This window comes from Rhincodon typus, chromosome 21, assembly GCF_021869965.1.
Source record: "Rhincodon typus isolate 14 chromosome 21, sRhiTyp1.1, whole genome shotgun sequence".
NCBI lineage: Eukaryota > Metazoa > Chordata > Chondrichthyes > Orectolobiformes > Rhincodontidae > Rhincodon > Rhincodon typus.
In genome coordinates this window covers 35,407,100-35,434,598 of record NC_063352.1, presented here as the reverse complement: position 1 = coordinate 35,434,598, position 27,499 = coordinate 35,407,100, and the positions used below count along the sequence as shown (strand labels likewise).

The window sequence follows — 27,499 nt, the reverse complement described above, 5'->3', positions numbered from 1 at the left end:
TCCAGCAAAAGGCATCAAGCATCACACAATATTTACCAGTTTCTCACTCATTCTAAGCAGAGCATTGGTGCAGAAAGTAACCTTCAAATATATTCAAAATGAACTCAGATGGATTTGGAAGAACATGTACATTAGCTTTCTGACTTTTTACCTTTTCAGGATCAAGAGTGGGCTGGCGAGAGCAGACTGGTGAGGCAGCAGCAGTGAGATCAGACCAGTGAGGCAGCCCAGAGTGGAATGCTAGCAGTGGCATGGCAAGGGCTGGAAAGCCCTGAGCAGGACTCTGGTAGAAGCATGACGAGGGCTGGAAAGCCCAGAGCAGGACTCTGGTGAAGGCATGGTAAGGGCTGGAAAGCCCGGAGCGGGAGTATAGTGGAGGCATGGTGAGGGCTGGAAAGCCTGGAGTGGGACTCTGGTGGAGGCATAGCAACAGCTGGAAAGCCCTGAGCTGGACTGCGGCAGTGGAAAGGAAAGTTGGACTCTCTTAAGTTATCTTTTTTTTTCTTCTTATCTTATTCTAAGTTAATGTGAATGGCACCAGGTATGTACGGCGATGGTGCACACTTTTCACTGTATCTTTACATTGAATACACATGACAATAAATTATTCCATTCAATAGAATATTCTGCTCTTGTATCCTGATGGCCAACCACCATCCCCATTCCTGCTTACGTCTTTTAAACATGATTAACTTTTGGTAATAGGCCCAGAATACTGAACTCTGGTCTGTGAAATATATTTAAGCTTCTGGAATTATTTCTACATTTCCACGGCATCTTTCACCAGCCTTTAACCAATAGTAGAACATCATTGGTGTTGTTTTGGTTTCAAACTATTTAGCATATTTATGAAATAATAAACTGATCATGCAACATTACATACTCATTTCAGGTAAAAATGTTATTATTGAAGTACTCAAGTGGAAAGGACAAAAATGCAAAATACATGAAATTATTGTTCGGTGGTACAGAACTTGAATATTGCTGAAAAATGCATGTTATGTCAAAGCTTTTCATCTTGCACTGATTGGGATAGTTGGTGAGAATCCAACTGAAGGGGAAACATACACTTATATTGTATGAGAAGAGAGTACTGATTGTTTGGCAATTGGACTCTAATTTGGAGAGGTATGGCAATGGAGAATGTATAGTTAATGATAATTGACAGTTAACTGTCAGGCGTTCTGTAAATTTTAAACCAGGCAGGTTGGCTGTTATTGGTCGAGACATTGTCCTGAGATATTAACCAGCGAATGGCTGTCACTTATGTTGTTGAGTTTAAACCAGCAAAATGCATGTACAAGTTTTTTTTGTCTGTAGGGTAAAGGGCTGTATGTACTATGTATATGCAGATGTGCCATATAGAACTGGTAGGAGTGGAGTGGCAGATGATAAGTCTCTGCAGGTGACACTGAATTGTATGAGGCTTTGTTCAGAAACTGTCTCAGAGTTTTATTCTAGAATCAGGCTGGTTTTGTTCCGAAAGCTGGAATTTACAAGATGCCATACTGACTGACTACAAATTGTGTGCGTGTTTTTTAACAAAATAGAACATATCTGCAAATTGACAAACATCTTGGATGAAATGATTCACACCATAGATATTTGTATGTGTGTGTGTGTACGTGTGTGTGTGTTTGTGTGTGCGCGTGCGTGTGCACGTGTGTCTGTGTGTGAGAGAGGGTCTATGTAAGTGTGTGTGCGTGTGTGTGCACTTTCTCACACACTCTCTCACACAAACACACTCATACACACGCGGACACACACACACAGACACATGTACACACGCGCACGCACAAACACACACGCACACATACGTAGACACACGCGCACGCACACACACGCACAAATATCTATGGGTGAATCATTTCATCCAAGATGTTTGTCTATTTGCAGATACATTCTATTTTGTTAAAAGAAACACATGCACAATTTGTAGTCACAATCAGTCAGTGTGGCATCTTATAAATTCCAGCTTTCGGAATAAAACCAGCCTGATTCCAGAATAAAACTCTGAGGCAGGTTCTGGACAAAGCCTCACACCTACAATTCAGTGTCTGACCTGAGATGTCACCTTTTGTATATTTCTATGGCTCTGCCTGATTGTCATGACAGTACAGCACTAACACTGACTTTATAAACACTTTACACACCATGTAACATGCTTCTTCAGCTGCAGAGACTTAACATTTGACACTCTACTCACACCAGTTGTATGATCTTTTGATCTCTCTGCCTATAAATTCTGTGTCTGTGTGTCCTGCTTTCTAGCTGCACCTGACGAAGGAGCTGCGCTCCAAAAGTTTATGTGATTCCAAATAAACCTGTTGGACTATAACCTGGTGTTGTGTGACTTCTGACTTTGTCCACCCCAGTCCAACGCCGGCATCTCCACATCAATTTTGCTATGATCTCAGCTGATGGTAATACTGAACAAGTCAGATTCCAGAGTTAAACCTGGCTTGATAGACGAAAAGTTTAATCTTTCAATTTGGTTACTGACCTGGTCAGTCACTGAACATATTCACAAGAGGCTTCCAATACAATTTTAACAAAAGAATGTCAATGTTTAGTATACAAAAGAAAATTTAAAGAAAAACAAAGCCACACATAAAACAATATGGAAAGTTCTCATCACAAACAGGTAAAGAAAGATTCAATCCTTTTTCCCAGTAATATCCTTTATACATTCAAACCCAGTGAAGTATCATTTCTATCTTCACTCTTTCTTACTCAGCTGAGACTGTTTCTTCTCTGTGAGTTTCTGCACATTCAACAGACGTGATTTTTTTTTCTGTCTCTCCCTGAAATACACAGACAGGCTGCCTCATTGACTTTTCTCCTAATTGAACTACTTTAGGACTGCTAAACAGCACATCTGCTACTATAGATTGTTTCTTCTGAATTGAACGTGCTCTGGCCTCACTCTCCATCTGCGTCGTAACAGCTCAACTTAGTGTATCACTTCAGCAATTATCTCACCAGGTGGCTTATGATTAACTTAATGTCCAAGCATGTTTCTTCGAAAGGCTGTTTTGACCCTTAAAATAAACATTAAAATTACCATTCCATGCCTTCACAGAAATTAAAATCAAAACCTATTTATCTCTAGAACCCAAGTTCTCAAATAATATAACATAAACCTTCATTACAACTTAAAAAAGAATTCCAAACGAGGTCCATCTGAAAAACTTGGACTTGCGGGCAATTATTCCTGTACAACAACATCACTGGTGCTGAAGAAAATGAAAGACTTCTACTTACCTGTAGAGTGCGTACCTGCACTCGGTTTGGCTCCACAGTGTAAATGCTCTCTTCAAGAACAGCCAAAACAGAAGAATCACAGGGAAACGAGCCTAGATGAAAACAGTGCACTTTACTGTCAATGGCAAGAACGCAGGAAAATCAACATGAAAAGATATATAAGAGACCAAGGGGAACAATCATATGGAGCAATTCACATAATGATTCTCCAATGACCATGGACTCTATTTATGTCCCTAAGGATCATGTATTTCCTTCACAAAGTAATCACCCAGTTCATAGTTTTTATAAAAGAAATGAACTTTTCAAAATTCTGATATTAATGTTTACTAATAGACCAGGATTGTTAAACACTATTTGTAAATGTTTCACCTTTCACCTTCTGTATTTTGATAAAATGGACATAGAATGTTTTCTCTTGAGGCAATCAGCAAGATATCCCAATGAGGAATTCAGAAGAAGCTTCTTCATTCAAAGAAAAGTAAGAATATTGAACTTGTTACTACAAGGAGTGGTTGAAGCAGATGGTATAGGTGCATTTAAGAGGAAACTAGACAGGCATATGGGAGAGGAAAAAAGTGAATAATTACGATGACAGAGTTCGATGAGAAGAGAAGAGCGGAGGCTTGAGTGCAAGACTGACACTGGCATAGATTGATTGCGCCTAGCTGCCATGCCATGAAACTCACTTTCCACCATACCGATTTAGCAATTGCTGGATTTTACCTGAAAAAGTGAATGACATTTTACCTGCATTTCTCAGTGATGGTCCAAATGTTTCAAAAACAGTAGCATGTTTTCCGTTCCATACTGCAACTATCTCCTGCAACAAAAGAAAACAAGTTCCACCCACTGCAATGTCCAACTCTCCAAATCAGTTCAGAGATTTAATCTACAATTTATAATTTGAGTCAAGATCCAATATTAAACTGCTCCATGACGCACTGTGAATGCACAAAATAGCAAATAAATGAGTTCAACAATGGCATATTTTTACAGCCGTAATTCAACTGGAGTGAATTATTATTCTCAAAATTATGGACCAATCTCACAAAAGATCTATTAAATAGTGGACAATAAAAACAGAACAGTCACAACATATGTGGTTAGCCATCACCTTGCATTTTTAGATGAGTCCATTCCATGAACAACCTTCACTTTACCAGACCCTGAATCACTGCACAATGTACTTTTCAAGTCAGAGTGTTTTTCACACATAAAATACACTGATTGCAGGCTCATTTTAATTGTGTACGTAGGGCCCAACTCACTTTACATGTTGTAACAAAGGAGTGCACATTCACTACCACAAGCAAGAATGTACTTTTAATTGAACAAAAGTGTGAAAAAAATGAGTGATATCTTATTGAAGAATTTAACATTTTGGCACACATTGAGTTTCATCCACAGAAATCAAGGATATACACACAAGTCTATTTCAATGTGACCTGATAAATATGAGTCAAGCACTTACCTTGGTGACATAAACTCCTTTAACATGCATGTCTGTACGTAGCATCTGTTGGTTTTCAGAGGAGAAGAAGGTGAGGCTCAGTTGGTTGGGAGCAACTTGAATGGCCGCTACTTGTTGGTTGAAATGAGCAGACATCACCTGCTCACTGAGGATAAGTACAGTTCCAGCACTATTCACAGACAGAAGGTTCTTACTGGAGCCCCACTGAACAAACAGCAGATATACACAGGTTACCAAAGACAGCAACTAATCAAACAACTCTTCATTTTTCCACTGGACAATCAAAATAATCAGGGTCCAGCAACACACATGCAACATATACTATGGGTGGTAATGGCGTCATGGTCAGAAGACAATGGCACAATGGTATCATCGGTGAATAAGTAATTCAGAAACCAGGTAATGTTCTGCCAACCTGGATGTAGATCCCAATATTGCAGATGGTAGAAACTGAATTCAATAAGAATTTGGAATTAAAACTATAACCTGACCATATAACCATCATCAATTGTTCTAAAATCCTATCTAGTTCACTAATGTCCTTTAGGGAATGCAAAACCGTCATCCTTACTCGATCTGGCCTACATGTAACTCCAGATCCACAACAATGTGGTTGACTCTTAACTGCCCTCTGAAGTAGCCTAGCAAGCCACTCAGTTGTATCAACTGCCGAAAGGTCACAAAAAGGAAGAAAACTGGGTGTCATATTCAGTCATGTAAACTCTGTTATTTTTTCTTTACCAACATCTAAGGGCTAGAGTCAAAATTGGGATAGCTGTCTCGCTAACTAGTGAAGCAACAGCTCGACAGTCATACAGATGGAAATGCTCTTTACACACAATGATAACTATCATCATCCCTGGGTATGTCCTATCCTATCAATGGGACAGATGTAGCACAGGTTGTGGCAGAGTGATATACAGACAAGAGGGAACTGTTCTGGGAGTCTTCAACATTGACTCCATACCCCAGAAAGTCTCATGGCATCAAGTCAAGTATGGGCAAGGAAACTTTCTGCTGATTATCAGAAACAGCCCTCAATTTGGCTGATGAATTAGCACTCCTCCATGTTGAACACCACTTGGAGGAAGCACTGAGAGTGGCAAGGGCACAGAATTTACTCTCGGTTGGTGACTTGAACGTCCACTGCCAAGAGTGCCTCAGCAGCACCACTACTGACTAAGCTGTTCGGGTCCTAAATGACATAGTTCCTAGACTGAGTCTACGACAGGTGGTGAAGGAATCAACAGGTGAGAAAGACATACTTAACATCATCCTGCCTGCTGCATATAAGTCTGTCCACGAAGTATCAGTGGGACTGATCACTGCTGAGACCTTTTGGATATAAAGTTCTGTCTTCACATTGACGAAATCCTCCATCATGAGATGAGGCACAATCCTTATGCTAAATGGAATGGACTTCAAACAGATTTAGCAACTCATGATCGCATCCCCATGAGGGGCAGTGGGCCAGCAGCAAGAGAATTGTACTCAAACACAATCTGCAACCTCATAGCTCATATATCCACCACACTACCATTACCATCAAGCCAGGGGTTCAATCCTAATTCAAAGAAGAATGCAGGAGAGCATGTCTAGAGCAGCATCAGGCATGACTAAAAATGAGTAAAGGGCTATTTGCATGCCAGGCTACATAAGCTAGTGACAGATGGGGTGACATGATTCCACAACCGAAGGAACAGATCTAAGCTCTGCAGTCTTGCCTCATCCAGTCGTAAATGTTGGTCGACAATTAAACAATTCACTGGAGGAGAAGGTTTCACAAGTAGCCCCATCCTCAATGATGGTGGAGCTCAGCACATCAATGCAAAAGGTAAGGCTGAAACATTTGTCAGCATCTGAAGCATCTGACTGCAGCCAGAAGTGCCATGCACATGATCCATCTCGGTCACCTCTAGGTCCCAGTGTCACAGATTCCAGCCTTCAGCAGTTCAATTCACTCCATATGATATCAAGAAACAACAGGTGGCCCTCAATACTGCAAAGGATATGGATTCTAACAACAATACAGCAATAGAACTGACAACATCTGCAACAGGCCTTGCCACGATCCAAGCCAAGCTGTTTCAGTCCAGCTACAACACTAGTATCTAAGCAACAAATCCAATCTTGCCAATTAACTGCCCCTTCAGTCTACTCTCAGTAATTGGTAAGGTGATGGGAAGGTATCATTAACAGTGTTATCAAGCAGCACTTTCTCAGTAATAACCTGCTCACTAACACTCTGTTTGGCTTCCATCATGATCATTCAGCTCCTGAATCCAAAACAGCCTTGGTACAAAAATGTACAAAAATGCGGAATTCCAGAGGTAAGTTGAGAGTAACACCCTTGACATCAAGGCCACGTTTGATCAAATGTGATATCAAGGAGCTTCAGCAAAACCAGAACCAAGGGGGATCGGAGGAAAACTCTCCACTGATTGGAATCATATTTGGCATGATGGAAGATGTTTGTCATTGGTGGAGTTTTGTCACTTCAGCTCTAGGATATCTCTGCACATTTATCAAAGAGTCATAGAATTATATAGGAAGGAAACATCCATTCGGTCCAACTCATCCACACTGACCATGTATCCTAAACTGAGCTAGTACCATTTGCCAGCATTTTGTCCATATCCCTCTAAACATATGCCCTCTAGTTTCGGACTCCCCCCACCCTGGGAAAAAGACCTTGGCTATTCACCTTATTCATGCCAGTCATGATTTTATAAACCTCTATAAGGTCACTCCTTAGTTGCTGACGCTCCAGGAAAAATAGCCCCAGCCTGTTCAGCCTGTCCTTATAGCTCAAATCCTCTAACCTGGGCAATATCTTTGTAAATCTTTTCCGCACCCTTTCAAGTTTAACAACATCTTTCCTATAGCAGGGAGACCAGAATTTAATGAAGTATTCTAAAAGCGGCCTCAGCTATGACCTGTACAGCCGCAACATGACAACACAACTCCTATACTCAATGTTTTGACCAATGATGGCAAGAGTTCCATCTTCAAAATGCCTTCTTCACTACCCTGTCTGCCTGAAACTTCACTTTCAAAGAACTACTTCTTGAGGGTCGTCTCCATGGCCCAACCCTATTCAGCTGCTTCATCATTGTTCTCCCTCCATCAGGAGGTCAGAAATCAGGATGTTCCCTGGTGGCTGCATAATGTTCAGCACTATTCGCAATTGCTCGGACACTGAAGATGTCCATGGCCAAATGCAGAAAGGCCTGGACAATATCAAGGTTTGGACTGAAAAGTGGCAAGTAACATTCACACCAAATTGCCAGACAATGACTATCTCAAACAAGACAGAATCTAACAATCATCTCTTTACATTCAGTGACATGATCACTGAATTGCCCACTATCAACATCCTGAGGGTTACCATTGACCAGAAATATAACTAGACTAGCCACAGAAACACTGTGGCTACACGAGCAGGCCAGAGGCGAGGAATCCTGAACGTCTACCTCACCTCCTAACTCACCAAAGCCTGTCCACCATCTGCAAGGCATAGTCAGCTCTGCGATAGAATCTCCCCCCATGCCTGGGAGACTGCAGTTCCAACACACTCAAGGAGCTTGACACCATCCAGGGCAAAGCAGCCTGCTTGATTGGCACCACATCCACAAAATTCAATCACTACACCATCTAAACAATAGCAGCAGTTACTATCTACAAAATGCACTGCAGAAATTAATTAAGGTTCCTTTGACAGAATCCTCTAAACCCACAATAACTGTTATCTAATAGGACAAGGGCAGCAGATACATGGGAACACCACCACATACAAGGTTCCCTCCAAGATACACACCATCCTGACTTGGAAATATATTGCCATTTCTTCAGTGTCACTGGGTCAAAATTCTGGAATGTCCTCCCTAATGGCATTGTGGATCAACCTACACCAAATAGACTGCAGCCATTCAAGATTACAGCCCACCATCACCATCACTATGGATGGGCAATAAATGCTGGACCAGCCAGTGATGCCCATATGCCATGAATTTTTAAAAAAACATTAACACTTCAGCAAAGTAGGTGCACTATGAATATTGTGGCATACCAGAGGTTGCAGAAGAGCAAGTGCTATGAATTGCACTACCAGCAATGTCCCGTCTAGACAGGGTAACAATTTTGCATCTAATCTTCTAATTTTTTTGTTTTTGATTCTATGACTACAAGGAACTGAAGGAGGACAGTAATCTCAATATACTCTCACACACTTCCCAACCAATAATAAACTTTTTTCTATTTGGGGACATATTAGTTTGAGAGCTACAGTTTGCTTTAAGACCACATGCAATGATCAGCAACTAGAGCAAAACCTCCATACACAGAATCCAAAAAAGGTGACCTCATAGGGAGCATGTCTTCACCTCTTTTACCTTGATCTGTGTGATATTTCCTTCGAGATCAATTGGGGCTTGTAATTTCCATTGATCTTTCCCTTCTATTCTGCAACCATTCGACCTGTTGACCAGTGTTTTTCGCCACAAAGCAATCTGTCCATTCCTGGTGCCAGCTGCTATGATACCTAGGAAACATCAAGTTATTCTTCCAATCAGATCCTTTATAGAGTAAGGAATGAGTGATTTAGTAATTTATGGTTTTCTGAATAAGCCTCCAAATTTATTTGTCAACATTTATCTTTAAAACGCAATGCTTGGATCAATTCCTAGTCTCCAGGTGGAGTAAATATATACCTCGACGTGGTACTTACAAATCTGCAAGGTTCCATCTTGAATCAATAATCAATGCAAAGCAGTAAAACAATGCACTGCAATTGAAATCAGAATCCTCATGATGGAGTGGCACTAGTTCTCATTTCTGATTAACATCCAATGACCCTTACACATAGTTCATGAGAATAGCAAAGCAGTAATGCAACAGACCACACAATCAAATAATGTACTGACAATTAGGCCTAATTAGGATCACACAGGGATCTTGGACGTCACCATGGAGCTCAGAAAAAGATGACAATGCTATAATATAGTCTACAGTCTATAATATTCAGAAAAAGTCCTCAACCAAAACCAATTAATAACGTAAAATGGAAATAGAAAATGCATGAAGCAGGTCTGGCAGCATCTGCAGAAAGAGATTCTCAGGTCAATAACAATGGGTTAAAGAAACATTTTTTAAACAAAAATTGTTCATGGGATGTAAGCATGCTGCTAATGCTAGCATTTATTGCACATCTGTAATTGTCCTTGACAAAGTTGTAGTAAGCATTCTTCTTCAATAGCTGCAGTTTATGTGATATATGCAAGCCTAAACTGCTGTAAGAGAGGGAGTCCCAGAAGTTTTACTCAACAACAGTTATAGAAAAGTAATATGGTTCCAAGTCAGGGTGCTGTGTGGCTTAGAGGGAAACTTGCATTTGGTGCATTCCCACATGCCTGCTTGTTCTTCCCGGTGACAGTTTGTGGATTTGGAAGGTACTGTCAAAGCGTCCTTCATGAGTTGCTGCAGATGATACAACTGCCATTACTGTGTATTGTGCAGGAAGTGAATGTTTCAGGTGGTGGACAGTTAACCATCCAGTTTAGGTTTATAATCAATAATAACCCCCAGAATCTTGATGCTGGAGTCGGCAATGGCCTTGTAGTATTATCACTGAACTGTTAATCCAGACAGCTAGGTAATGTTCTGAGGACTCAGGTTAAAATCCTGCTATGGCAGTTGGTGATATTTAATAAAAATCTGGAATTATGAGTCCAGTGATGACTATGAATCTATGATCGATTGTTGGAAAAATCCATCTGGTTCAGTAATGTCCTTTAGAGAAGGAAACTGCCATCCTCACCTGGTCTGGCCTAAATCTAAGTCCAGACCACAGCAATGTGGTTGATTCTTAATGCCTACTGGGCAATGAGGGATGGGAAATAAATGCTGGCCTTGCCAGCAACATCCTCATCCTATGAATGAATAAAAATAAATTCAGCAATGGCAATGTCATTGAATATCAATGAGAGACAGTTCGATTCTCCCTTGTCAGAGATGGTGTTTGTCTGGCACTTGCTGTTTCAGTATCTGCAGAGTTGTGAACAATACTGAACGCAGTGTAGTTAACAGCAGACATCACCATTTCTGGGTTTCTAACAGAAGCAGCTGAAGGTGGTTGGGCCAAGGACACTCCTGTAATGATACTCAGGAGTCAAGATAATTGCCTGCAACAACCACAACCATATTATTTTATCTCAGGTATGATATCCTAGGTATGATACTAACCAGTAAATGCCATAGAAGAGTTTTAGATGTTGGCAGCCATCTCTTATCATGTTCTTTCTTTGCTAATCTTATTTCTTTTCTCATATTCCCTCTGAACTTTTTATGTTCAGCCTGATTCTGACTTGTACTATTGGCCTAATCTTTGTCATATCATCACGAGTGCTGAACTTTACCAACTACACTTTAAAATTCCCCTTTCAACTTAGGGTGAATGGGACATTTTGAAAAAAATGGATGAAGTTCCAATGGCCAGGGACGTGCTCATGTGACGCAGTTGACAACAATAAGTTCAACAGAAACTATTGAAGTATTGGATGCCAATTCTACCATCTGTTCACAGTATCTCATAGTAAAAGGACACCTGCTGATTTAGATGCAGAAACGAAGAAGCTACTTCAGAGAGTTCTAGAAAATTCTCCTGAAATTCAGAAATGTTTCCCCTGCTCTGTCCTTAACACAATTACAATCCCAGTCCACATTAAAGTCCCTCATTAAAGCTACTCTAGAGTATTTGCATCTTTGCATTACACTCTTAAAAATTGCTTTCCTGGCAGTTGGAGGACTATAGAATACATTCAATCATGTAATGGTGGTTCTATCAAATGTTTTCCAGAAGTCCAGTTGATGTCTTAAATGAAACATTAAACTGAGGCCGATTAAGGTGGATCATGCACTTTTTGAAGAGATTGCCGGGTCAACATTGCTTCTTCAATTAACACCAAAGGCAGATCAATTTGGTCAGCCACTTCTTTTTTGTTTATGGGGCCTTCTGTGCAAATAACTTGCCAATTGGACCCATAAAAATCTAAGTCTTTCTATATGTATGAAATGAGTTGAATTCAGCAAGTTTTGATACCCTTATTAACTCCCTCTTACACACAGATGCACGGACAGAGAAACAAACATGGCTGTCCTGGACGGGCAGAAAGACTGGGAAGGTAGTTCAATGGTTCCTGATCACATGGGTCGCTGAGATGATTCTTGTGATTCTTGTGCTGGTTATAATGCTGCTTCTTGGTTGCCTTCTTCAGGTGCTTTCATTGGTTTGCAAGGGACACAAGGTGGCTGGTTCACGTATAAAAGTTTCTGATTTATCAATTAAAAGCCACAATTTACAGCAACTGCCAAAGGAAAGATGAACTAGTTTTATTTTAGGCTTAAAATGGCTTTTACTACAGAGGACAATGAGAGCTCCTAAGTTAGTGGTGGTCAGAAGGCTTCTGTGTATCTTATTCACGGTCCCAAGCTGTTCAGCTACCTGAGAACCAATCACGTAGTTGTTGGCAAGCTGAAGGTCTTTGTCATCAACAATTGGTCACTTGTCCACAGACCAATCAGCTACTTGTACCATCCATAGCTCCATCTGTACACAACTCCTCAGCTCCAGGTCATCTGTAACCATACTTTAAACACTGCTCAAACAAATAACTATGTAAATGGTACCTACAATGCACGCAATGTTATTTACTTTCAAAACATACAGTAATTCTCAAGCAATCATTTTTTTGTTTTAAAATAGTTATTTTCTCAGTCCACAAGTAGAAATACAGGAAAAATGGAAAGACACAGTCTTTACAATCTGTCTGTAAATAGTGAAGTAACTGTAACTCAAGTCACAGCTACTGGGTAGAGGAGGCCACAAAGACCAAATATTGAGACTGAAATGCATTTTAATTGAGAAATACTAAAAGGGTTAAAAATACTGTTATGTATCATTGCCTGTAATGATCCAGTTACCTTTATAAAAGCAAGAAGATGACACACTAAAATGAAAGGAGGAATGCCATCATTTGACCTGAGACACCTCTGTTATGATCCCAAACCAGACCGTCAAATTTACATTACGGTCTGGCTAGGGATCAGTATTTATTTTTGAATTAGACAAAGTAAGAGATACAGGGGAATTACTAAGAGAATAAAAATTCACAAATTTCCATGGTTTCGAACATACGGCAATAAATTTACCATACAATGTCAGAACAGTAATACAATCAATTTCTGACACCCAAATTAACACATTGAAAATATAGGTAATATACAAAGATCAAAAACTCACAATATAAATCAAAAGGCAAACATGTCAAGGTAATTTCCATGGATTTCTCAGCATTCCGCCTACCACTCCCATTAAAAAAATGTAAAAGAGAGGCGGCACTGTCAAATCTAATTAAACTTCAGAAGAGATCACAATTCTTCATTTTTGCCAGTCTGGCCTTGCAACTCAAGAGCCATTTGGTCATGGACTACCTCAATAATCATTCCGATTCTGCTTAATCACCCAATTGCCTTGGTCTACATTCCACTGGAATCTGCAATTGCAGTCCTTACTCACATCTAAGTATAACCTGAGCTCTTCATCAACATCTAGCTATATCAAGCTAAAACTGCCATTCGGTTTTCCCCTGAGCTCCAATCTTACTTAGTTACATCGAGCAAATACTGCTGTGGGCCTTTCAACCTACACTCTCAGTTGTACAGAACCAACAGCGGCACTAGTACCTTCTGAATCCCCACAGCTTCTACGACTTCCATGAACTATCAATACACAAACTTCATGTAGTTCAACAGCGTTTAACATCATCATTTCCTGACAATGGAGTCTGCTTCTGTTGCTATCTACCTCCTTTCCCAAAAGACTATGACCTTTGAACTCCTCTTCGGTGACCTCTAAACTGTGCTGAATGACCTACTGAAGACGTTGCAGTAAGTCCTCCCACTATTGCAGGGCAGAATTGTCACTTTGCAACTCTCGGAACTGTCTGTTCCAAACATATTACCAGTCCTAGATTGCTGTCTTGTTCAGTACAAAAAACTGGAAACAAATAAAAAGAATTTTATCACATATATAGCAAGCCGAACAGAGAATATAATCATCAACAAACCATGAAGGTACTCATTGCAGTGCATATCTTCACTGTGCTGTGTTAACTCATGGTTAGTACAATTCTATAGCTTTTCCCTGAGCTTTTTTACTGTCTGTATGATGCTATATAACTAAAAAACTGAAAAATAAACTGCTTTATTTATAGTTTTCATTTTAATGAGGAACATCAGGCTAATCCAGTCCCAACAATTTGCTCTGAAAACTCTTCATATTTTGGGAGCTGTGACAAATTTCACTACTGAAACTGAGACAATCCGTTAAAAAGATGTAAACATATCTCATCTCACAATATTAACGGATCCAAAATTACATGTTCTAGGTCCACATCTTTGCTGAAAAACTAATCAGAAATTTTCTTGAGCCATAATTATTCTTTAAAATAGTTCATTAAAGGGCTATGTAGTTTGTGGGTCTTTGTCACAAAGGTTACATTGCAGTATGAAGGAAGTAGAAAGTAGAAAGACACAGCAAGATACAAACCTACCTTTACTTTCACTGTATGAGATGCAATTTATGATTTCTCCAGTGCTAAACCCCAGATGTTCATCTAGTGTCAAAGTGTAATTCTCATCTTTATCTAAATCCCAGAGTCTGTTGGAAAAACAGCACAAATTTCATAATGGTCACTTCATGTTCTCAAAGCAGATACACTAAAAGATGCTATACAACTCACTGACACATTATACAGTGCAATTTAACATGAGACTTTTACATTAGGGATCATAAGATTGGGAGTAAATGATTTCTAAAGTTTTTTTTAAAAATAATAAATGCTGCTACAAAACTGTGACTAATATTCCAGATGCAATATTAGATAGACTAAGTGGAGGGGATTCAAATTACATGATTGTGTTCAATTAAATGACATACATAACATCAATAAAAAATATCCATTGTAGAACAGATAGAAAAAAAAACTCTTCACTTAAACACATCAATATTAGGCAGATGCTCAAAACGTAGTATAGAACATAGAACATAGAACATTACAGCACAGTACAGGCCCTTCGGCCCTCGATGTTACGCCGACCTGTGAAACCAATCTGAAGCCCATCTAACCTAAACTATTCCATTATCATCCATATGTTTATCCAATGACCATTTAAATGCCCTTAAAGTTGGCGAGTCTACTACTTTTGCAGGCAGGGCATTCCACGCCCTTACTACTCTCTGAGTAAAGAACCTACCTCTGACATCTGTCCTATATCTATCACCCCTCAATTTAAAGCTATGTCCCCTCATGCTAGCCATCACCATCTGAGGAAACAGGCTCCCACTGTCCACCTATCTAATCCTCTGATCATCTTGTATGTCTCTATTAAGTCACCTCTTAACCTTCTTCTCTCTAACAAAAACAGCCTCAAGTCCCTCAGCCTTTCCCATAAGACCTTCCCTCAAGATTACTTTCATAGCCTGCTATTGTCTAATTTACTGTGCAGTAGTTTGACTGGAGTTCTGACAACAACACCGTTGGGGCACATTATGAGTCTACTCCTGTGGGTTGCAATGTACTGGCAAAGTTACATGACCAAGCTGAATTAAACTGTCTGGGAGAAATATTACCTCACTGAAAACAATTGATTATTAAGAAACTATAACAGGGCAATTAGGAAATTTTAACAGGATTAAACAAAGTGAATACGGATCAATGAAAGGGAAATAATCTTTGACAAATCTACTGGAGTTTTTTGAGGATATTACTGTTTATAACAGATAAGTGAGAATGGTGTATTTGGTTGTTCACAAAGCTTTTGATGAAGACCTACAAAAGAGGTCAGTGTGCAAAATGAAGGCTTATCGGATTTGGGGTAATATAGTGTAATGGATTGAGATTTGGTTAGCAGACAGAAAACACAGAACAGGAATAAGTGGAAGGTGGTGGATTGGGGTACCATTGAGATCAGCGCTTGGGCCCCAACTATTCACAAAATATTTCAATCATTGGATGAAGGATTCAAATTAAATATTTCCAAGTTTGCTGCCAACATTGAACCAGGTGGGATTGCAAGTCGTGAGGGGGATCTAAAGAGGCTTTGAGCCAATTTAGACAAGTTAATGTAGTGGGAAATTACACGGCACATGTACTATAGAGTGGATAAATGTAAGGTTATCCAGTTTGGTAGGGGAAAAAGAATGGAAGAGTATTATATAAATGGTGCTAAATCGGGAAATGTTGATGTACAAAGGGATCTGGGTGCTTTTCTAAATCAGTCACTGACATCAAGCAAGCAGGCACAGCAAACAGTTAGGAAACCAAATAACATATTTGCCATTGTTGCAAGAGGATTTAAGTATACGAGCAGGGATGTCTTATTCCAGATGCACAGAGCCTTGGTGAGACCACTGCTGGGGTATTGTTTGCAGTTTTGGTCTCTTTACCTAAGAAAATGTACACTTACTATGGAGGGACTACAACAAGGGCTCACCAGACTGATTCCTGGGATGGTAGGATTATCATAAGAAGAGAGATTGAGTTGTATAGGCCTGCATTCACTGAATTTTAGAAGGATGAGAGTGATCTCATTGAAATGAGTAGAATTCTGACAGGGCTGCACAGGCAGAATACAGCATGATATTCCCCCTGTGTGGGGCATCTAGAACGAGGAGCCACATTGAGGTAGGCCATTTAAGACAGAGATGAGGAGAAATTTCTTCACTCAGAAGGTGATGAACTTGTCAAATTCTCCATCACAGAAGACTGTGAAGGTCACATTACTGAATATGTTTAAAAAAAAATAGATTTCTAGACATTAAAAGCATCGAGGAGGATGGAGAGACCAGAGGAATAGGGCTTTGGAATAGCGGATCAGTCACGATGGTAGTGAATGATGGAGCAGGCTCAATGGGTTCAATGGCCGATTCATGCCCCTATTTTTTATGTTTCTAAGAAAGAAAAATAAAGAATGTTCTAAAGAATTTCACAATGAAGTCATACTGTGAAGTAGGGAAGTGCAGCAGCCAATTTGCAAACTCCTGCTGACATTGATGTTGGCTGAAGAATCAATAATAGCCAGGATACTGCAAGAATTTGTCTTGTTCTTCTTTCGATGACATCATAACTTTTTTTTAGCTATAGAAAAATGAAGTGGGCCTCAGTTTAACAACTCATCAGAAAGTCAAACATCCGACATTGAATGTCATGTTCACTTTTGAATTAACAAGTTTCCCAGCAACTAGTATGATAACATGGCTTGCAGAATCAGAAAGTTACAAAAACTATATTACCCTTCAACATCTTGACTTTCAGAAATGGACAGGAAATCCAAAATTTGTATGTCAAAAACAAGGTGATGCTGTAGAATGCTATAATAATGGAATCAACATCATTACCCATTCCTACTTCAATGACCTGAGGTCTGCATTATTTTTTAAATATCATGGAGACTTATTCCTTACAAAGAATTCCAGCTTAATGGAGCCCCAGGTGCTGTAGTCAGTTTTTTTTAAAACGTCATGATTAATCCAAACTCATGAGATGAATCTGTTTGACATATGTACTTTCATCCATATTTTAATCTGTAATTTGCTTTGTTAATTTTATGAAAAATAAAAACGGCCATTTTCCTTCAAAGGCCCCTCATAAACTGAATCTCCAGGTATATAAAACAATGATGCAAGAACTAGCCAATATATGAACATACAGGAATAAGCAGCAATGGGGGAGAGGGGTTCACACATGGAGTGGGGGAAAAGAACACAGGAAAAATGGACATGGGGTATGGGAGATCAGCTGGGAAAATATATGCAATGTGCTGGAGAGTAGCCAGAGAATGTACGTGGTGTAGAAGTCAATGGATGGAAAATGCAGATGGATTTGGGAGAAGAAAACAGGCATGCACACGATATGAAGGACAGCATACACATCGTTGGGGAGAGTAACCAGGGAATGTTCATAATGTGGGGGAAGAACAACCAAGGAATGTACATCAGAGATAGTAGGAACTGCCGATGCTGGAGTCTGAGATAACAAGGTGTGGAGCTGGATGAACACAGCAGACCAGGCAGGATCAGAGGAGCAGGAAAGCTGACGTTTTGGGTCTGGACCCTTCTTCAGAAAAAAAAGCTTCAGCTTTCCTGCTCCTTGAGGAATGTATATGGTAAATGAAATGTACACGAAATTGGGACACATGATTGGAGAGTGTACAGAAGGAAGGTACAGCAGGGTAAGGAACAGCATCAATCTCTGGTCTCTTGAAGTTAGGCTTCTGATTTTAGAAGGTACACTAGGCTTTCTCCCAATCTACCCATATTTACATTTTTCATGACCGAGGAAGGATTCCAAGTTTCACTGAAATATTTGTTTCTAGGTCGAAAACCAAAAAGTAAATTGACTCCAATTTTCTCAAAAGAAGAACAAAACTCAAACTTGTTTGACACTCTACAAAAATAAAAAGAATCGAAAACCAGGGAAGCAGTTTACTTAATTATGCCTGCAAATCATTTTGGCATCCTAGCTCTCTTATCAGCAAATATTCCTGGTTCCAGTTGTCAACTACGCGTATGTTGCTTTCAATGCAAATAAAAGATACACAGTAACTTGCAGCATAGGTCATTAAATCCAACAAGTGGAAGCAGGTTTTCATATAAAACCCAAGTGAAAATGGATTAAAGTCACAGGACACCACAATAAAATGGACAACATTTTAAGACTTCATTCAAACAATATGACATTGCAATGCAGTGAAACCCATTCAGTCCTCACCTAATAACTATCTCGCCTGTTGCTGTAATGAGAAGGCCACTCTCTGCCCAGATTATATCAGCTTTTTGGCCTGCCTTTCCACTCAGCTTTACCTGCAAACAAAAAAAGAAACAGGTACAATGGAGGCCTTGTAAAGATACATCATTTACTCAGAATATCTGAATGGGCAGTGAACAATTCAGACAACAGAGTAACAATCTCAACTAAAGCACAGGACATTTAGTGAATCACACTAAAAATGTTATTTTCAACCATCAGCTTTTCTCCACTTCCTGAGACTGTAAATCTTTCTGGCATAAAGTTCCACTCCCATGGCTGGCCTCTCGCCTAAACAGCTAAAACTTATATCAGGAAGCAAGCATCTTTTTTCGCAAGTTAATTGTGCAAAAGTAAAATGAAAAAGCTTCCATATATTTCAAATTTGAGAGGAACAAGCAGAAACATTATCCAAAATGTAACAATTTCTGTTCCACTTTGTATCTAAAATCTACTGTCAGCATCCATTCCTGCTCCACTTCTCTGTCCTTTTCTCCCCCTTAAAGGTGCTCCTTAAACCTATTTCTTTGATGTCTGCCAAATTCAACAGCACTGTATCCCCTGTGTCAGGAACACTGCCTGGCTTAGAATAATAAGGAGCAAAATAGAGCTAAACTGGAAGCAAGAAATGCAAGTTATGGTATTACCACCCAACGTAACCAACAGATAAGAACCATCCCCAAAAATGTTAGAACTCTTTGTTATCTAAAATAAGTAAGATTAGAGATTTACTGAAGTTCTAGAGACACATGCCCTATACATGCCCATACCTTCATAAGCTCTTGACTTGTTCCATCAAGAGCAATACTATGCTGAGATAGGAAAAGTGCTTCAGTCACAACCATCAGGATTTCCTTCCCTTCCATGTACATGAGCTTCCTGATTGGCCTATCAGTACGGAGGACCTGTAAACTCTTCCCTTTCTCACCAACGTAGTAGACAGTCCCTAATTTAGAGAATCAAAAACAAAGCGTTGAAAATACTCAGTAGATCTGGCAGCATGTTTGGGAAAAGAAACACTATAATTTTTCCAATTCAGGGAATACAGTTTAGTCCTGTTGACATCTAGCTGCAAGTGCAGGCAACACTTACAGGTGAAACATGCCACTGGCAAGGTTGCAGAAATTCTTCACAATGCAAATACTGAGGGTAAAGATTAATAAAGTACAGCATAAAAAACATCTTAGTGGAATTTGCACATTCTCCCCGTGTCTGCATGGGTTTCTTCTAGGTGCGCCGGTTTCCTCCCACAGTTCAAACATGTGCAGGTTAGGTGGATTGGCCATTCTAAATTGCCCATAATGTCCAAGGTGTGCAGGTAAGGTGAATTAGCCATGGAAAATGCTGGGTTACAGGAATGGGGTGGGTCTGGGTGGGATGTTCTTCCGAGGGTTGGTGTGGACTCAATGGGCCAAATGGCCTGTTTCCATACTGTGGGGATTCTATGATTCTATGAAAACTAAATGATGCTATTCCTCAGAGGAGGAAATTGAATAACTTATGTTCATTTTTGGGTAATGACAATTTTTGAAACTTAACTTGAAAAATATCACTCCATCTCTCTTCTCTGAATACATCAGTCTTCGTTGTAATTACTGCAACCAGTGGAAACTACATCTTTTAGGATTTTCATGAATCTGTAGAACAAACTGCAATGTTTAACAAGTTACCCAGAGTGTATTTTGCTCACCATCTGTTGCACTGACAAAACATGTGATTCCTTGCTGAAGTCCAACTTTAAATGGTGCGTCTCCCTTTCCAACCTTTCTCCAGTTGAACATATCCAAAGCATTTTCATCCCCACTTACTGCAGCTTTAGCCAATTGTACGAGGTCTCTGTAGAATGAACCAGTCTATCAGTCTCATTCTTCTATATGTACTGTTAGCTATCAATACATATAGCAGCTCCTGTTAATCTCTGGTATGCAGCAACAGCAATAAAACATAGAACACGCTACATTTTTTCTGGATCTGTCCTGGACTAGAAATTATATTGATGCAGCTCTCTTTCAGTAGGTGGATAGGTCTAAACTTAGGTCACGTTATTACTTCTTGCAGAGAAATTTCAAAGTACTCCACACATTTTGAAGTGCAAAGCAATGGTCTATTAATATGTAGTCAAACACAGCAACCATTTTACTTGCAACAAGAACTCATAATGATCAATCAAACTATGTTTAGTTGAGTTGTTGAGTGAGGAATTCTGGCTGTGACACCAAAGAAAATTATGGGATCTTTAACCACCACCTGAACCACACGTTTGGGCAACCAGGTTCATTTTGATATAGTGCCTGCAAAATGACACCTAATGTAATGCAGCATTGCTTTAGCAGAAAAATGAAAGGATAATCTGGACCAAGTGCTCAAGTCCTACACTGGGTCTTCTCAACCAAATGGCACAGAAACAGAAGTGCTGGCTCATATCAGATATACTTGTCCTCCATTTATCATGGAGTGTTAGGCTGCAAAGATGTTTCTTAAGTGGCAAGTTTACAAAAGTGGTTTACCATGATGTTGCCTGGTTTGGAGGGTATTAGCAATGAGGAGAGATTGGACAAATTTGGTTTGTTTTCACTTGAACGTCGAAGGATGAGGGGGCGACCTAATAGAAGTTTACAAAATTATGACAGGCACGGATAGAATGGATATTTGAAGTATTTTTCCCAGGGTAGAAACGTCAATTATTTGGGCACATAGTTTTAAGGTAAAACGGGGTAAGTTTAGAAGAGATGTGAAAGGCAAGGTTTTACATAGAGGGTGGCAAGTGCCTGGAATGTGCTGCCAAATGAGGTGGTGGATGCAGATACAATAGCAATGTTTAAGAGGCATCTTGACAGATAAATGAATAGGCAGGGAATACAGGGATACAGACCACGTTGAGGCAAAAGGTTTTTAGTTTGGAAAGGTAACATAGGTCAGCGCGGTCTTGGTGGGTTGAAAGGCCTGTTCCTATACTGTACTGTTCTGTGTTCTTTAAATTGTACTTACTCTCCTGGAGCAGGAGGTTTGAAGATACAGTGTGTCAGCTGCTTGCCATAATCCTGTTTACCAAGTGGTAATCCTTGTATGCGTCCATGCTGATCCACACGCCACACCATCAGAACTCCAGCCTGGCAGCAAACAAATGAAGGTACATGGGTATAGGAAACATCTAAATTTGTGCCAGAGAAACTGGTCATTTATTAGAGATGAGACAAAATCCACCTTCATCATCTCTCGTCTCCTTATGCATCAGTTTTACAGGTAACATTGTCAACTTATGCACTCAAGTTATGTTTCAAGTATTCTACAGAAAAATAACTAAATATTTATATAGGATTCAAAAAATTTCACAATATACTTAATGAATTTTTATCCTTTCTAGTTCTGAACCATACTCCAGTGCTTGAATACATCACTGCTAAAATAACACATTACTTTGCATATATTAGCAATATATATTTGCTTCCAATGGAGATATTATGACTTCTTTAAATGTGTCATGAACAAGGGAAACAGTGGGTTTTGAGAGGGTAAATTGTGGAATAAAAGACTGCAGACTAAATGGACTGAATGTGACATAAAAACAAGCCAATCATAAAATGGAACCTGCAGGCAAGAAGAGAATTTTGTACACAAAATGGAAAATATTTCACCCGTCAGCTACTTCTGGTCTTCAACAGGAATAGAGCTCATTATTCACAGAACTCATTACCACAATCTGAAACTGATAGCCAGAGCTGTGCATATCCAGTAAGTGTCACAAACTGGCTGCATTTATCATTGAAACAATCATATGATTATACATGGTTAAAAAGATCGCTCAAATATCCAGCGAGACTCAGCACAAGCTAGAAGAACAGCATTTCATCTTTCACTTGGAGACCCTACAGCCTCAGGACTCAATATCAAGGTCAATAATTTTACAGCCTGAACACCTCCATCCATGTCCTTTACCCACCTCCACACCACAGGCTCTGTCATGGTATGAGATGCTTTCACCATTGCCAACCCAATTTCACCTACACAATGTCCCCATCACCAGCTTTTCTTCTTCCCTGTCTTAATATAAATCATCCTTTTGTCTGCCTAACTTTTTTTTTCTCTCTCTGGCCTCCATCTCCATCTATCCACTCACTCCTTTTTGCCCCCATATCCTGTCATCAGCATAAATACCACCTCTTCCCAATGATTATCAGTTCTGATGAAAGGCCTCTCAACTTGAAACATGAACTCTGCTTTCTCTCCATAGATGCTGCCAGACATGCCAAGTTTCTCCAGTAATTTCTGTTGTTGTTCCAGAAATGTTTTGTTATTTGCATTAGTCAAAACTTCATGTAGTCTTTACATGGAAGTTTAGAGGGCTGTGCAAGTCAAAGTGGGTGGGAATGATGCACCGTTTCTTCATATTGTATTTATGGGTTTTTAAGGCAATCCAACAATTCCCATTTTGATTCTGATACCAATTTGCCAATTAAATTTTTTAAACTCAATTTCAACATGCCATAGTGCCATATGAACTCCCAGCCTCTGGAGTGCTAGTTGAGTACCACAATGGCAATGTTACTGTAACTACATTATATAAATGTTGATAATGAAACAGTGAGGAGACACTATAGGAGAGAGAAGAGAATGCCAAGTTTCTAAGATTTCCTCACGCATTGCAAGGTTGTGCCATTAACTCTATGGACACTTTTAGACAATGTTGCAAGAAATAATTGTCTAGAAAATGCCTCATTTTCTCACATTAGAGTATTGATAAAATGTTTCTTTAAAATTACATTGTGTCGGCATCGCAGTTAGACCTGGCCAAATCTCAACATCCCCTCCTGAAATAAAAAAGGATTTTTTTTATTCATTCAGGGGATGAGGGTGTCACTAGTTTGGCATTTATTGCCCATCCCAGAGGACAGGTAAGAGTGAAGTGCACAGCTCTGGGTCTGGAGTCACATGTAGATCAGACCCGGTAAGGATGGCAGTTTCCATCCTCAAAGAACATTCATGAAACAGAGGGCTTTTGCACTAATCGACAATGGATTGGTGGTCATCATTAGATTCTCAATTCCAGATATTTATTAAATTCAAATTCCACAAGTGCTATGGCAGAAATCAAACCCTGGTCCCCAGAACATTTCCTGGGTCTCTGGATTAATGGTCCAGTGATATCATCACTAGGCCATCACCTCCTCAAATATTAAAAATATTTAGTAGATCAAGCAGCATTGTGGAGAGAGAAACAGATTTAATGTTTCAGGTTAATGATGTTTCAACCAGATCAACCAAAACATTAATTCTGTTTCTCTTTCTGCAGATGCTGTCAGCTGATTCTATGATAAGATCTGCTGAGTATTTCCAGCATTTCCTTTTTTTAAAATCAGGTTTCCAGCATCTGTAATATATTACTTTGGTATCCTCTCTCATCTACCTTATCAGCAGAGACCAGGCGTGTGCCATTGCTGCCCCACTCCAAGATGGTGATCTGAGCTCGATGTGTGCCAGCTGCTATTTGTTGTTCATCCACACCCTGTTCAGACCAAAATATCACTGCTCCAGTTTCCCATCCAGTCGCTACAACCTTCTTGGAAGGATGCCAACTGATAAGAGCTGGCTGGAAGGGACGCTCAATGTGTGAATTAGGAATGTGTTCTCCCTATAAATAAGAAGAGGTTAGTCAACATTACTTCCCACTTAGCGTATACATTGTTAACTTTAACATTATATGGAACCTCAATGTAGACACTAGCTATTTCATTATATAAGAACACATAATTATCACATCCAGTGGTGCAAGGTGACATGAGTTTGTGTAGTGATTGTAATGAGGTCAGCTAGGTGGACCTCATAGAATATGAGTTTCCTGATTAGGGCTGTTAACCTGGTCCAATCAGGGAGCCTTGGCTGACGGATATAAACAGGAGTGTCAGAAGTTCTGCTCAGTCTGAGGAAGCCAGACTAATATCAAGTACTATGCAGGTGTAAATAAAGGGTGACCTGATGACGGGATATTGGCCTCTGCATAGTTATTACAGTCTGCTTTTAGTACTTTTGCTCCCATGCTGTGAGAGCATATAATTCCAGTATGTTTCAGTTTCAAACTTGAATCTTCAACTGAAGTTAATAAATGCCCAATGTGCCACCTGTAGAATCAGTCATGTTGCTGTGCAAAAGGGGCAGGCCTGGAATATATATTTAGAGCTGTGCTTCATTTTGGACAATAATACATAATCAATAAACCAAGCAAAAATGAATTTCTAAAGAACTGCATTGGTTGGGGCAGGGAGTTGAGTGGGGAGTGGGAGGAGGGGAAAAGGTGCAAAATATTTACTTTAATTTAATATAGTACTCATATCCAATGGTTCTGGTCCTGTAGGTCAGGTTAATTTTAGATTTTAGAGGCCAGAGTCAGTTAGAGTAACATTATAATACAGATGATAATAGTCATATTTTGTAGTTTAATTCATTACAGTATTTCTTGAAGGACTGAAACATTACAACATGCCTACGATAGGCACAGGCTTCTCTTCACACTCACCACTCCCACTGCCTTCAACTGCCGTCATCCAAATAACTATAGTGTTTTGCTCCCAATAGAAAAATAGGAAGAAACAGCTCCCAGTGGTGGAAGGGTCAAAAACTAGAAGACACACAAATTTCAGTGACTGGGAAAGTAGCCAACCATATCATGAATATAAATATCTATTATACAGCATGTGGTTAGAATGTGGTATATGCTGCTTGACTGTGTGGTGGAGGCAGAGTCAACTGTTGCTTTCAAAAGAGAATTGGATTAGCACCTGAAGAGAAAAAAATTGTAGAACTACACCTTATTGACAATGAGGAACCAGTTACAGCTCCAACTATCTATTGCAAAAGTTAAAGAGTGTAGAATCACACTGGCAACAATCTTCCTTGTGACCAGTTCCAGACCTCGCCTAGCTAAGTTTCGGGAGTAAGACTCTTCCATCAGTCATCTTGGTCGGATTGGATTGCTGCAGGCTGGAAAGTGGGGATGTCATTGTGGTTTGTGATGGTGGGGACATGTTACTATTGAACTTTAATGATCGGGCTGGGGGCAGGGAACGTGTTGTCATATTTTTGTGATGGATTTGCAGATGATTTAGTGGTAGGGTGTTTTTAGTGATGGGGCGGCTAGGGTTTTTTTTTAGTGTTTCAATTGTAGGGTGGATCCCAACAACTCTTGCTCAAACTTTATTACATTTATAACCCTTCCCAGATCTGTTGTTAGGTCATCGAACTGAAGTCTGTTTTTATTCTTCACAGATGCTGCCTAACTTGCAGAACTACAGGAAAAGTGTTGGGTTTGAGACTAATTAAACTTCTTCTGCGGAGAGCTGACATGGGCATTACATGGTCTCTTTCTGTGCAGAAACAACACTATGATTCTACAAACATGAAAAATCATCCAGAATTTCTACTCCAGTGACATCTGCTAGAACTACACAGTTACATGTCTCCTGATGATTGGGCTCATTTGTAATACCTTTTCAATCAATAACTTGCTGACATTCATTATTGATGCTCTCAGTGATATGTCTCAGTGTAACTAATGACAAACAAACCAAAGAGAGAAAATTCCAAGATACCCACCTGCTCAAGATACACATCGACACTGCCCCCTGGAATGCAACTGGTGCTTACAGAGGCCACTGCCAATAATGGGTGGATATGATGCCAAGCAATCTGTGATGGAGAACCGACATTCTCAGGTGCTTCAATATGATGATCAAAGTAAACTGCCATCTTAACACAGTAAGGTAAGCTTCTGTCCAATTCTGTCAGAAGACAATGCAATTTCAATAAAAGCCTGATCAACAATACATTAAAAATTGTCAGCTCAACTCAATTAAAAAAAAGCTTGCAGTATTTTGATAATCCCTGTTCCCTTATTGACAATTACATTGAGGAACCAGTTACAGCTCCAACTATCTATAGCAAAAGTTAAAGAGTGTAGAGTCACACTGGCAACAATCTTCCTTGTGACCAGTCCCAGACCTCGACTAGCAAAGCTTCGGGCGTAAGGCTCTTCCAACACTCATCTTGGTCAGATTGGATCGCTCAGGCTGGGAAGTGGGGATGTCATTGTGGTTTGTGATGGTGGGGACATGTTACTCTTGCACTTTAATGATGGGGCTGGGGGCAGGGCACGTGTTGTCATATTTTGGTGATGGATTTGCAGATGATTTAGTGGTAGGGTGTTTTAGTGATGGGCTAGGCGTTTTTGAAGCGTTTCAATGGTAAGGTGGGTCCTAGCAACTCTTGCTCAAACTTTATTACGTTTATAACCTTTCCCAGTTCTGTTGTTAGGTCATCGACCTGAAGTCTGTTTTTATTCTTCACAGATGCTGCCGAACTTGCTGTGTTTTCAGCATTTTCTGTTTTTGTTTCAGATTTCTAGAATCTGCGCTGTTCTGCTTTATGGCTGTGAGTTGTTTTAGTAATGGAGTGGAAGGGGGTGTTGTGTTCCGGGTGCTACCTGTTTGCAGTGTTGGTCCCTGAGATTTTTCTGAATGCGCCGATTGATGATCCCGAATATCCCGCCCTGATGTTGAAATTTCCCAATCCAACTGACACATAACGCGACTCAGCTAGTACTGTGCCTCCAGGCTGCGGCCTATCTGCAACTACAACTCCGCATTATCCACTTGAAAAAAGCTGGTGCCTCCCCTCGATCCGTGGGTGACTGAAAGCGGCGTTACCTGTAGAACAACGGGTGCTGGCCGTCCTCTTGCACGTTTTCCTGGTGTTAGCTCCGATTCAAGATCGCTTTAGCGTACCTGCAGTTGCCGTAACAACCGGCGAGAACGGAAGCGACGCTTCCATGCCGAAAAATGCCGATCATATCGAAAATACACGAGGGTTGATCCGATTAAATGGCATTGTGGGAAATGTAGTTTTGCCC

The 27,499-nt window shown here is 40.0% G+C and overlaps 1 protein-coding gene across 1 annotated transcript in view; it reads right to left on the bottom strand.

Moving 5' to 3' along the window:
* The window catches only part of ift140 (intraflagellar transport 140 homolog (Chlamydomonas)), a 124,242-nt gene extending 96,802 nt beyond the window's left edge, over positions 1-27,440 (bottom strand). The window contains exons 1-12 of the mRNA XM_048609550.1: positions 27,297-27,440; positions 26,188-26,372; positions 24,005-24,229; positions 21,589-21,710; positions 20,291-20,436; positions 19,371-19,546; positions 18,565-18,656; positions 14,347-14,453; positions 9,130-9,278; positions 4,739-4,942; positions 4,015-4,087; positions 3,265-3,356 (exon numbers count right to left, since the gene is read on the bottom strand). Coding sequence (XP_048465507.1) covers positions 3,265-3,356; positions 4,015-4,087; positions 4,739-4,942; positions 9,130-9,278; positions 14,347-14,453; positions 18,565-18,656; positions 19,371-19,546; positions 20,291-20,436; positions 21,589-21,710; positions 24,005-24,229; positions 26,188-26,340 — 1,539 coding nt within the window. The 5' untranslated portion in view covers positions 26,341-26,372; positions 27,297-27,440. The remainder of the gene's footprint in view (positions 1-3,264; positions 3,357-4,014; positions 4,088-4,738; positions 4,943-9,129; positions 9,279-14,346; positions 14,454-18,564; positions 18,657-19,370; positions 19,547-20,290; positions 20,437-21,588; positions 21,711-24,004; positions 24,230-26,187; positions 26,373-27,296) is intronic.
* Between the last annotated feature and the right edge of the window lie 59 nt (positions 27,441-27,499).